Source organism: Prorops nasuta, unplaced genomic scaffold (assembly GCF_024137725.1).
Source record: "Prorops nasuta isolate Cenicafe-Biocafe unplaced genomic scaffold, Cenicafe_Pnas_1.2 PNAS00006, whole genome shotgun sequence".
In the NCBI taxonomy this organism is placed as follows: domain Eukaryota; kingdom Metazoa; phylum Arthropoda; class Insecta; order Hymenoptera; family Bethylidae; genus Prorops; species Prorops nasuta.
In genome coordinates, this window is record NW_027116803.1 from 7,169,026 (window position 1) to 7,181,310 (window position 12,285).

General features: G+C 44.8%; 1 protein-coding gene across 18 annotated transcripts in view; it reads right to left on the reverse strand.

The window, feature by feature from the left end:
- LOC136774499 (uncharacterized) overlaps positions 1 to 12,285 on the reverse strand; it is a 59,376-nt gene that overhangs the window by 44,499 nt on the left and 2,592 nt on the right. For 17 of the 18 annotated variants that reach the window (XM_066728845.1, XM_066728844.1, XM_066728842.1 and 14 more), the window contains exons 2-3: positions 9,273 to 10,669; positions 7,168 to 8,838 (exon numbers count right to left, since the gene is read on the reverse strand). In XM_066728845.1, the coding sequence (XP_066584942.1) occupies positions 7,168 to 8,838; positions 9,273 to 10,656 (3,055 nt within the window). In that variant the 5' untranslated portion in view covers positions 10,657 to 10,669. Of the gene's footprint in view, positions 1 to 7,167; positions 8,839 to 9,272; positions 10,670 to 11,234; positions 12,012 to 12,285 lie in introns of those variants that run through there. The other variant, XM_066728828.1, reaches the window with a different exon arrangement.

The following is a 12,285-nucleotide window of genomic DNA, read 5'->3' on the forward strand; positions in this document are numbered from 1 at the left end:
CTTCTCGCCGAGCAGTCGACTAAAGCTCGCTGGTTTCCGCTCCCTTTGGTAAGCGTGTCGCGTTAAGCGCTCAACTGTTTTTCCATTTTCCTAGGTAGTACTATATACTCTGATCCTACAAAAGATATCGCTACACTCTCGTTCTGGGATAAAAAAATTCAAAGAAGTTATTTCTTTCCATCAAACAAGCTTAAGGCTCTCTTTGATTAATTCGAAAGGATGACTTTTTCTCAAAATTAAGGCAGCTGATTATATAGATTAACTTTTGTAATATAATTAATTACCGTATAGGGTTTGTTTATTGTTTAATTGTAATATTGAATTAGTTGAAATAAGACAAACATATGTTTCCTCCCTCTAATTTCTTGTTTACTAATACAACATGGAAACAGAACTGTAATATAATAAATTATCATAAACAAAGTCCCTCTTGTACAACGCACGTAAATATATGGTATTTTGACCAAAAAAATGGAATAAATTTAAGCAAGGGTATACCGACGGTATGGCGGATGTTATAGAACGTAGCGTAAAGTGATTTTTCTTCACAGTCGATTGAACGGTCAACCACGAAGCGCAGCAGTAAATACGCCTACCTCGGGTCAAGGACGAACCTCGAAATAGGTCTGGTGCAACAAGGAATCTGCCACACGCGTATATATATATACCTACTTCGTACACGCCACACAAGCTATATTACCGTCACAATCATTCCACACGACACGAACCTAAATTCTATTGAATTATTTCTTACGTGCCGAAGCCGTAAAATGTTTAAGAGCCCTCGTCCCCTGGAGCTCGAAGAGTCAAAGAGAATTGCAACCTGGCTGGATTTCAACAACCGAATCATCCAGAACTTGGAGTGCATCTGGTATCTCGAGGCAGAAGGTCTCCGGCAAAGTTTTTCCATTAACGAGCAAATTGGATAAAGCGAGTAAATACTGTCGAAGAAGAGAGAAGAATAACGTCGTGCTGGAATGCTGATTGCGAAGGGCTTCGAAGGGTGTGGAGCAAGGAGACGCAGTCTACGCGTTGACGCTCGAATTCCCAGTGATGCGAGTGGAGAACGCGCGGTGCGCGGCGAACCTGTAACCAACCGACGGTGACGATGACGTTTCTAGCATATATATATATATATATATATATATATGTATATGGTGACTGCCGAGACGAGCGAGTGCACTGACAGCGACTGACACTGACTAGTGAATGCTCCGTCCGTTGCTCTGACAGTCTGCTATATTCTACTCTACTCTATCCGCTGTGCTGTTGCTCTATACTCCACTCGGCTCCACTCGGCGACGGTCGCCTTCTCCCCCGAACCACCTAGACATGCTGCTACGTTGCTGCTTGCTTGCAGCGCCACGATCAACGTTTTCCAGCCTGCACCATCTTCTCTTAAAGCTTGCCTCTAAATCTAAAGCCTCCATCTTACGATGGACTGCAGTAATGTGGGGATTTTTAGAGGGAAGGTTCAGGGACGATTAGTTGTTTCTTGTTTCTTTGTCTTTGGATTTTTAGAAAGATTCTGTATTTAATTTTGTATTAATTAATGTTTAGTGCATTGTTGTGCCAGATCAACGATTTGGATGCACTTTCTTTTGTTATTTGACTCTAAATCTCGAGCCTCCATCTATACTATTTAATTTTTTGATTGTTTTGTATTAATTAATATTTAGCGCACTGTTGTGCCCAGGATCAAGGTTTGGATGCACTTTCTTTTGTTATTTGATTCTAAATCTCAAGTCTCCATCTACTATTTAAGTTTTTATTTGTTTTGTATTAATTAATGTTTAGTGCACTTTTGAACGTGCAGCGTCAGGATCAACGTTTCTATTGCACCATCTTCTTCCGCTATTTGCCTCTAAATCTGAAGCCCCCATCTTACCACAGACTGCATTAATGTGGGCAATTTTACGAGCGAAGATAAATGGATAATAAGTTATTTCTCGTCTTTGAACTCCTAGCCTGCTTCTATACTTAATTTTTAATTCATTTTACATCAATTTATGTATAGTACACAATTGCAGCGTCACGATCAACGTTTCTACCGCACCATCTTCTCCCGCTATTTGCCTCTAAATCCCAAGCCACCATCTCTTACCATAGACCACAGTAACGTGAAGAATTTTACGAGTGGAAGATAAATGAAAAATAAATGGTTTCTCCTCCCTAAATTTCCAACCTTCTTCCATCCTCCATTCTTAATTAGCTCAACATCAACTAATTATATTACAGCATATAATCCTCCATTATAAAACTTTACCAAAAAAAGGAAACAAGATTTTAATATGTGGAACTCCATTATTATCCCATGTCGTATTGTTGCAGAAGTAATTCGAGTTTTACAAGTGGAGAGAAATTTGACATAACACGTAAATACGTAAGGGGTAAGGGTAAGGGGATCGGGATGAGAGAATTTGCGAAGGCAGTAAGGGTGTAACCCGGTCGGTCGATAGCCGGGGTGGGTGCGGTCCTGCGGAGGGGTCCTTCCTCATACCCTCCCACTTCCCCATCCACGAGTCACCGACCTTCTGCCAATCCCCACCTCTCTTCCCTACTCAACTACCACACTACGTATACCCTTATGTTAGTCTCTCGCCACATGTATATATGTATAAACGACATTCCTATATCCTTCCTTTAACTATACGTCATGCAACTACACACTAACCATCCACCCTTGCATCGACCTGTCGAAAAATCATCTTTCTATTTCTTCGTTTTATCTTCCACTGCATCTCTCTCTCTCTCTCTCTCTATATATATATATATATATATATACCTTATCCCTTCATTTCCTGCACTTTCCACTTCATCACACTTTTAATTGCTTCTCACCGTCCAACTTTAAACGACGTCCGTCGTCACAGTGGAACTATGTTGCGTACACTAGTGCGTAGCAAACCAAGCGAAAAGTTTTTCATCGCCTCTCCCGCTCTTCTTAAACTCTTTGCAGTTTATGCAACAACGGACTACTCATGGTAAAGCAAAATTATTATTCAGTTTTCCTCATCGTTCCAAACCTGTTTCTCTTATACCCAATGTGTCTACAAAGTGGAAGATTTGAAGAAATTCTCCACTTTGTGCAATATTATATGGAGTCCACTGTAATAACTGTTTACGAAGAGATTACAATTTTAAGCTTTTTTACTTTTCTTATTCTTTCTGCAATTTACCTCGAGAGGATCAAACACATTTTTTTAAAGGTAAGAAACTTTTCTTCTTTACTAAAAGTAGTGGGATTGTCGATAAGGTAGGGAGGTTCTGGTACTCGCTTCATTTCCTCTTTGCCCCTTCGCCTCTACTATATATATATATATATATATATATATATACATATACACGGTACAACGCCTCGCGTGAATTTGAAGAATTCGATTTCATTGAGACCAACAGGGAGAGAGGATGCGGTAGAGAGGCGAGGGGTCGTCTTTGGGCTTTTCAGTCCAGATTCATAGCGATCGAGCAACTTCCGGTCGTTCTCGGGCACTGTGCTAACGTAAATAGAAACTCTGCTCGTAAACGTCAATCGACCTTCGGCTAAAATGGTGGTTGTTCCTTCGCGCAAACTCTATTTCTTTCGAAGGAATGTCATAATACGAGGGAACTGACAAAAGAGGGAGGGGGCAGAAGAGGGGGGGGGGGGGCGAATTATTGTTTCAACTCCGATTTGCTCTATTTGCGGTGAACCCAGTAGACTCCCACTACCTCGCATTCTCGTTTAATTCACGCAGAATCGATTTGCTACCAGCCGAAGTCAATTTCAACAAAGTTAACGAGATTCCGTTATTGATGATAAGATCGGACATCTAAAAATCACTGCAGCTATACGTGCGACATTACGCCAATTGAATTCCAAAACACATATAATGGAATAAATCTGCTTCGGTGTGTTGGTGACTCGAAAAGATAAACTGGGAGTATTTGTACGGGATGCGGAGCTGCGTACATATATATACATGTCGAACGGTTCACGAGACATTCAAAGCGATTCGCGTTTCCAAACCGCTCGTAAGCCGTTTGTTGAAATATGGATTGGCACGATCGGTTGCGAGCGATGAACCAACTGCGAGTCCAATCAGTATCTTTTTTAAAGCTCAACGAAAGCATGCACTGTGTTGAAATAAATATTGTAACGGATAAACGAATAATGTTGTGAAAAAGTCTTAAAGGAATAATAATAATTTAAATTGAAAGGAAGCAAGCGAAATATATTTCTCATGAAAAAAATGTTCACCACTTAGAAATGATTGTATTCGTCATTGGAAAATAACCCTTCGAGTTACTTACGAGAAAAAATTAAATTGATAATGCAATAGATTGATCAGTAGAGTTACAAAAAATATACCAAGTAATATTTCCGAATAAAATAAAACTATATAAAATGACGTCACTTTTTCATTCCTCTCCGCAGCTTCTCTTTTTGGTTTTAAATTCCCACCTGCACTCGACACGCGAGACTTGGCTGATTCGCGAAGGCGGTCCCAGCGTCGAGCGAAGAGTGTATGTACAGCGGTTCACTGCGAGTTAAACGAATTCGTAGAAACGCTGTCCCGATGTAAAGTGGCTTGGCCCGCAAATTGTTACGGCCTTGCGAATTGCGACGAGTGACTCGCGAGGGGTGAACCAGCGGCTCGTCCCGCATTAGAATACACGCGGCTTAATAAAGCAGTATTTAACGATTGCGTATAGAGGAGGAAACGTTCAATAAATCTCGACCAATGTAATTACACGTGCAGACTCATTGTTTGCCAATAGAAAGTAACAATATTGAATCGTAGGAGCAAACAAGCGACGATCGAATAATGCGTTTAATCACTCGACGATTTTTCCATTAAGATAATCGAGTTCTCGCAATGCAAACTCTGGACAATCGCAGAAACCCTCGTGGAACTCCTCCCTTCGTCCCACGGTCGTGGATTAATAGCGTAATCAACGAGTGCAGCCCATAAAAGCATGCACGAAGAAGCGGAATTGCAGGATATAAGGAGAGCGAGAGAGTTATGGTCTACCGTATAGCAGTTGGACAGGTGGCTGAACCGAGGTTTCGGGAGGAAACCACCTGCGCGCACGCGTCTAATAACCTTTCCAGGGTGTAACCTGCCTGCGCCGTATATCCATCCTCGACAATCTTATAATTGTCCAACTCAATTACGTCCACTTTTCTATCGTCCAATCTTTCCTCCTGCCAATCGCCTCAAAACGCTAAATATAGAACACTAGCAAGGTCAAAGGGTGCAGCGAGGTTTCGTTCCGTGTCGCGAAGAGGGAGAGAGTGGATCAAAGAGCTAGACGCAAGACTAAGAAAGAGAGAAAAGGACTGTAAGAATTACAACACTTGGTCTTACCTTCTCTGCCGAATTTACGTTTCTTCTTGCCAGCAGCGGAGCTTGAGGAGCTCTTGCCGGAAGTCTTGTCCTTGCTCTTCCAACGTATGAGCATGTTTCGCGAGCGCTTCAACCTCTGGTCGCGAGGAGCTTCCGTGGTTTCATCGGTGCATGCGATTTCTGCTCAAGCGTGCGCCTCTAGTGGATTCCGAGCGATCCCACGATTTCGGCCGCAGCGAGCGTCGCGCAACGGCAACCGCAACGCACTAACGTTGCTGACAGTGTTGTGACCGTGACGCACCGATCTACCAGAACCTTCCTCCTCGACCCCCAGTCGTCCATCACCGGCACCGCGATGTAAATCACTTTGAGCGAGCTCCACACTTTGTTGTTCAAGCTCCCCCTCTGTTACCCCCCCTCTCTCTCTCTCTCTCTCTCTCTCTCTCTCTCTCTTGCTCACTCACACACATACACGACTCTCAATGAGGAATCATTGGCAAGATTCGAAGACGTCGCGCCACAGACGTCGCCATCTGTTGTTGCAGCCCAGCGTCAGTGGCTCCTCTGTACGTTGTGGTGCGTTCAGTCAACGACGACCAATCGGATCAGTGGGTCACAGGTGCGTCATTAACGCTTCCCCATTCATAAACCGCTATAGCCTTCCCTCCCCCTCCCCCCTCCAAGCAAGAATACTGAATTTTTGTCGAGAACCGCAGGGTAAGAAGCTGCGAAGGATGCAGCTGGGAGTGCAAGAGTGGATCAATGCAATCTCATGTACGCCCTCTCATGGTGTCGTAGCTCTGAGATCGATAAATGTTGTACGACAATTCGTCCGGCGGATCCACTGGTCCGAACGAAATTAAAAACAATGAGGAGTTTCGTGCGATCGTACGGTGTCACCGTTGTCGAAATATTGATCGATATTCATTCCAGTCACTCTGGCTCGAGGAGAATTAGGTGATTCGTAAGAGAGTGAAGCGAGAGGAGTACAACAACAATGTTGTTGATCAATCTTGTTCTGTGTAGCAGCGGACGTTGCAGTTGGTAAAACGAACCGGTGAAATGTAAACATAGGAGTAACGTACGAGGAGAATTCTTATAGATGTCACGAAGGTCAACGGTGTTTTCTAGTGGGTTTATTTATATGTTTGAGAGAGAGAGAGAGAGAGAGAGAGAAGCAATCGCATCGAACAAAGCACATTTTTTCCACCACACCTTTCGACGTACACAAAGCACAATTTTTCGCCAGGTCCTAATCACCTTGCTCACAATTATTCGCACAAAAGAAAAGCTGTCGCGGTTGAGTTGACCGGTGCCGTGTCCGGCCCGGATCCCACCGTAGCTTCCTCGTTCCTCCAGCAGAACACGGAGACCCTCTTTGTCTCGTTACTTCATCCTTCCGCCTCCGTGTATACAACACCACCCCCTTCGGAATCTCTGCTACTCGCGAATCGCCGCATTTTCCGCGGTTCTTCCTCTTCTTTTTCGCCTTTCTAGCAACCCTCGACGCGAGCACGGGACACAGGAGTCGCGTCGCGGTACCTACCTACCTACCCGGTGATCGATCCCGAATATCCACGGCGTACTAGCGGGCCGGAAAACATTCGGTAAAACCGAGCCCGGCTAAGGTGACGCAGTTGTTCTACGCGCAAGTCAAAGTTGAACGCTGCTGCGTGAGGCGCGCGCGAATCAACAAACTCGCTTTGCTCGCTTTTGTTTTGCTCGACGCGCCGCAGCTAAGAGAACCGGAAGTGAGTGTGATACGAGCAAGGTCACTGACCTCTGGTCCTTGTACGAGTTCATCAGGAGTTTTCTATCGTAAGAAATGTATACGTACCTCTTCCGTCTGCAAAGCTGGGACGATCGTGGCTATCGTAGGGATTTTCCGCGGGTGGATTTGGTCCCAGGATGATGGTCCTCCGAGGTGGCATCCATATTACTGGCGGTGGTCCTTTGATTTTCGTTGTCGTTGGTGGGGTAGGGGGAGGGGGTGGGAGAGCAGGTAAGGGTTTATTCGCGTCGTACTGGCGATGGACTTCCGGTGACAAGGACGTATCGCAGGTCCACGATGACAGGTTGCCGTAAGGACATTCGTCCTCGGATCTGTGTCTCCTGGTGGGGGGCTCCGGCGCGATACCGTTCTTGGTCGGCCATTTTCCGGAAGAACGAGGCATCTCTTGGCCAGTGTTCGATTGACTCGAAAAACTAACCCTCTTAGGACCGGTGCTACCGTAATCAGCTGCCTCTGAACCGATCAGACTTCCTCGTTTGAAGATCGGTGCCGGAGCCGGCTCCTCCTCGATACTGTTGGGCGCCGTAGGAGCCGGCGCCAAATGGGGCGAGGCGCTCTTCGAACGTGGAAGTTCCCGGAAAATTATCGATGCTTTTTCGATTGGCTGCTGCTGCGGCCTCACTATGAGCACGGGTTGGTGTTGTACCTTTTGGCTCTGCATCAACGGTGGCTTCCCAGTTGGATTATTAACCTTGGTACCCTCCTGCAGCTTTGTACTCCAGTAACGTCCCATTGGTTTCTTCCCTTCAGCTTCTCCCTCCCCTTGCTTCAATGTTTTTCTCCTACCAGCCAACAAATTCTGCTGATAAATCCTTCGTTGCTGTTCTTCATCCAGCTTCTTCAACTGGTGCCAGTAGACAGCCTCCCTCAAATCCGGAGAGTCTCTTCTTAGACCTGCTGCTTGGCTGAAGTTCGACGGGTGACCGGGTGCTGATGATACCGGTGGCGAATTTCTGCGAATTTGCGAGTGCCAATAGAATGCTTCGAGGTTCTGAAGAGTTTGCTTCTTGGAAACTGGAGACGTTTGTGGAGGAGCGGAACTCGGCTCTTCCTGCATTTGTGTTCCATCGCAGCGATTCTCGTTCATCGTTTCCGGACGCGTGGGGGCCTCGACTCTCTGAACAACGGATTGAGGCTGATCGACGGCTGAAATAGCCACGCAATCCGAGCTTTCGTGTAGAGATGTAGGCGTACGTGATAAATCCCTTTTGATCGGAGAGGCTATGAGGATTTGATCATTGGGCTGCGATTTTCGTTGGGAAGAGCAAAGTGGACCATGAACTGGTGAAGCCTGTCTGGAGTTCCCGCGCAAATTTGGCGAGGACGTCGACGCCATCGAAGCGGGGCTGCAGTTGCTGACTCGTAGCTTCTGCGTTACGATAGGTCGATTCTCTTTTTCGTCCGCATCGCAGGATCTCGAGTTCTCAGAACGAAACGATTGATCCGGGGATCTCTGATTGTCAATGTTTGGAGAAATTTCCTCGGCCAGCAGAGAACCGTCCCGTGGTGAGTTCAAATAATACTCTCCACTTTTCGAGCTGCTTGGGGAGAATTCACTCTTCTGACTGGAGTTGGGTGTAAAGCTCGAGTCGGCGTAATCCCCGGACTTTTGGCTCGATCCTGGCGAAGAGTACTTGGACGATTTCCCGGTGGATTGGCCTCGTTTCGCATTTTGCTGTCCATTTTCGTAAAACGGCGACTGATTCAGGTACTGATCTGTACAGATGAAAAAATACGTTATTGTAGTACGGATTGCGTGTATATTACTGGATTCATGGGGCTTATAATCTTCTCACTTTTAATCCTATCAAATAAGCTTTAAAATGGAAAAACAAAATAGTTAAAATAGACGTTTATAAATTCTTGTACCTTATCAAAGACCTATGCTGAAGAATCGAAACGTTAAAAATTGCAACTCTTCAGAAGTTCGAGATGTTAAGTTTTGAAAGCCATACGAAGATTAAAACTATTCATCTTTTAAACACAACTCTTAAATTTAAACAAATACCACCGCAAGATATTTAAAGAAAAACAATAAGAGTATTATTTTTATCTTCCAAAAATAAAAAATAAATTGCTTTCCAAATAATACAGAAGTATAAAGAGACAGGACATAACGAAGACTCTCTGCGCAAACAATAGATACTTACGAATTTCTTGATGCTGGTAATTAGCGTAATCGGACAAATCGAGTCTAGAGTGTGGAATGGCAGGAAGTGGTCTATCGATCGGATGAATCGCTCTGGGACGTAGGATGAAGCGCTCGTTAGGAGGAGCGGATATTCTTCCGGAAGGAGCATGGTTCCTCATGAAGAAGAGATTCCTGGCATTAGGATTATGTTCCTGTAGACTGTGCTTGCGCTCCAGCATCCCATATCTGCGCATCTGTTGCTGTTGCTGCTGCTGATGATGATGATGATCTGGAACGCGTCGATCGATCGAGGCAGTCTCGTAGGATCTGCCAGGACTGAAATGATCCGGCGTACTCGTGACTAATAGACCTTGATCGGGAAACAATTCGCGTTTAATCTCATCCAATCTCTCCTCGATCATCGAACCGTTCAAACTCGTATTGAGCTGGACATTCCTCGATATGTCGTCGTTCAGGTTCAGAGTATCCGGAGACCTCGTGTAATTGCCGCTCTTCTGATAACGCGCGAAGTGTCTCTGATCATCCTGCTTCCGGCGTTCCTGTTTCTCCTTCTTGCTGCTACCACCATAGTCCTTGTTGCTAGTACGGTTGTAGTCTTTGGGTGATAGGAACGCAGGCAAGAGTCTACGGAAACCTGATTTCTTCTTCTGCTGATGCTTCTCCTCCTTCTTCAGCCTAGAAGAGGTGCCCTCCATGTTGCTGAACTCTTTGATCAAATTAGCGTAACCGTCAGTCTTTACCGGTTCACCTCGAGCCACACTATCGCTCTGCTCCTCGGTTCTCCTCGAGTTATCCGAGCCTGGCGTGCTAATCGCGTTGCTGCAACCTTGAAACGATACCAACTTCCGATCTGGATGACCGATGCTCTCCACCGAAGAAACGCTTCCTATCTCTTCGACGTAGGAGGACTTTGACGAGGACTCCGAGGAGTTCCTGCGATTATTCGTTAGATCCAAGAACTCTCCGGACCATCTCTTCTCGAGTTCAGACACCTTCTTGCTGTACTTCCGTTCCACAGGCTTCTCCGCGTCAGAAACGTAGTCTATGTCCGTTTCCAGCAACCTCTTCTCATCGATCCTCAACCTCTTGTCAAAGTTGTGCTTCTGCAGAAAGTCTTGCTCGAAAGTGGACTTTCCCGAGCTCTTCGACAATTCTGATTTTTTAGGCTTGATCGTTTCTGGTTTTAGCGTTGGTATACAAGTGTTTTTCTTGTCTTTCCTAATGGGCAATCTCGATTGGACGCCGGAGACTCTCGTATGCGCGACACTTTTCCTCTCGGTCTCATTTTTCGTCCTTGCCTCTGCAGGTTTCTTCCGATGGTCACCGGCTAGTGTTACGTCCCCCTTGCTGGCCGCGATTCTCTTGCTTCCGCTCGATTCCATTTCTTAATTTCGCCTGTAATTTAAGAGACAGTGTGATCATTATGGATGGTCCAGTCCGGCACTCGTAATCGCGTCATGATAACGTCATCCACTTGTGCACTTTTTTCTCCTATTTCTTCCTTTCTTAAAGAAGTTCTTAGGCTATATTTAAACTCTGCTGATCAGACGTGCTTTAAGTGTTTTAAAAGAGATTAAATTGATTTATATAACTGTAGAATCAATTACGAAATATTCGCCAACAATTATAAAAACTATTAAGAATAAAACAGGTATATCCACATCTAGTGTACATTTCTATAACCTATATTCCTTTTCCTGCATGTATTTACACTTGCACTTATGGAATATAAAAAATTATATATTTCGAGTTCGATTTTAATTTACCGATCAGCTGTTTTAATGATAACAATAAATATATAAATACTCTACAAATTCATACTTTCAATTCTCGTAAATCAACTCCAAACAAATAAAACTTTCAAAGTTAATAATTTCTCATTTACTATTACAATAAAAAAAAATACATTCACAAATTTGTTATAGAAAATGACAAAAGATTGAATTCAAAAGAAATATACCTATTCGAGTGAAATAAAAAATCACAGTTGGCAGAATTTCGGCTTTTCTCGAGATAATTGGTCAATTGGTGAAACGGCCTGACGCGTGGGAAGAGGAGTAAACGAACTCGACAGGCCTTGAAACGTGAACGCACACCCTCCTCACGAGTCATTATTACGAAATTAAATCAATCCAGAGTCTCTCCAGAGTACAGTCGCGCGCGGATCAGCAGGAATACGTGATTCATCCCATATGTCCGTGCCCTCACAGTTATCCTTATCAGTATTCCCACATTCTATTGTTTATCGTGGCTATCTGCACTGTCACTGCCAAGTAACTCGCGTCTCGTATCGAAACAGATAAGCACCCACAGAGAGATTTCATTTCCGTTTCGAGCGATTTCCAATGATCGATTCGTTGTACGAACCAGCGGCAGAGGTGATTGATATTCTTCAAAAATCTGTTAAGGAGCTGTTCGAAGCGAGGAAGGAGTAGAAAAGAGAGTTGGAGGGGGGGGGAGGGGGGAGGTAGTCGTGATCGCGTTATTACATCGCGGAGAATATCTCTTGCAGGAGATAAGAAGTCGAGGCGCGTCCTGCCAACCAAGTCTCCATCAGTGCTGGTACTGACTGACGGTGTTAATACTCTGCCTACGAAGTATTACTATACTACTACCTCTACCTACACATTTATATATATGTACGCGATACATGCCAAGTGCTGTGTGTAGTCTACCGAGAGTATCGTAGTGGTGTGCGTAAGTGAATTCCAGTGTGCGAGAGCGAGAAGACTGGTGTGTGGGGAGAGAGTCCCCCCCCCCCTCCCTACTCTGGCACTGGGACACAGGATAAAAAACGGTACAGTACGGTGCTGTGGTAGACTGTACTATATATATGTATGTGTGTGTGTGTAGAGAGAGAGTTGCCTGCGAGTTAAATTCGAGTGGGATGCGTGCGTGCGTGAGTAGTGTGCGTAAATATGACACACCTGACGGTCTGAACGCTTTGGGGTGGGGGTTCAATTCGCTTTGATCATCAATCTCGAATGTGTGTCAACTTTGATAACAAACAC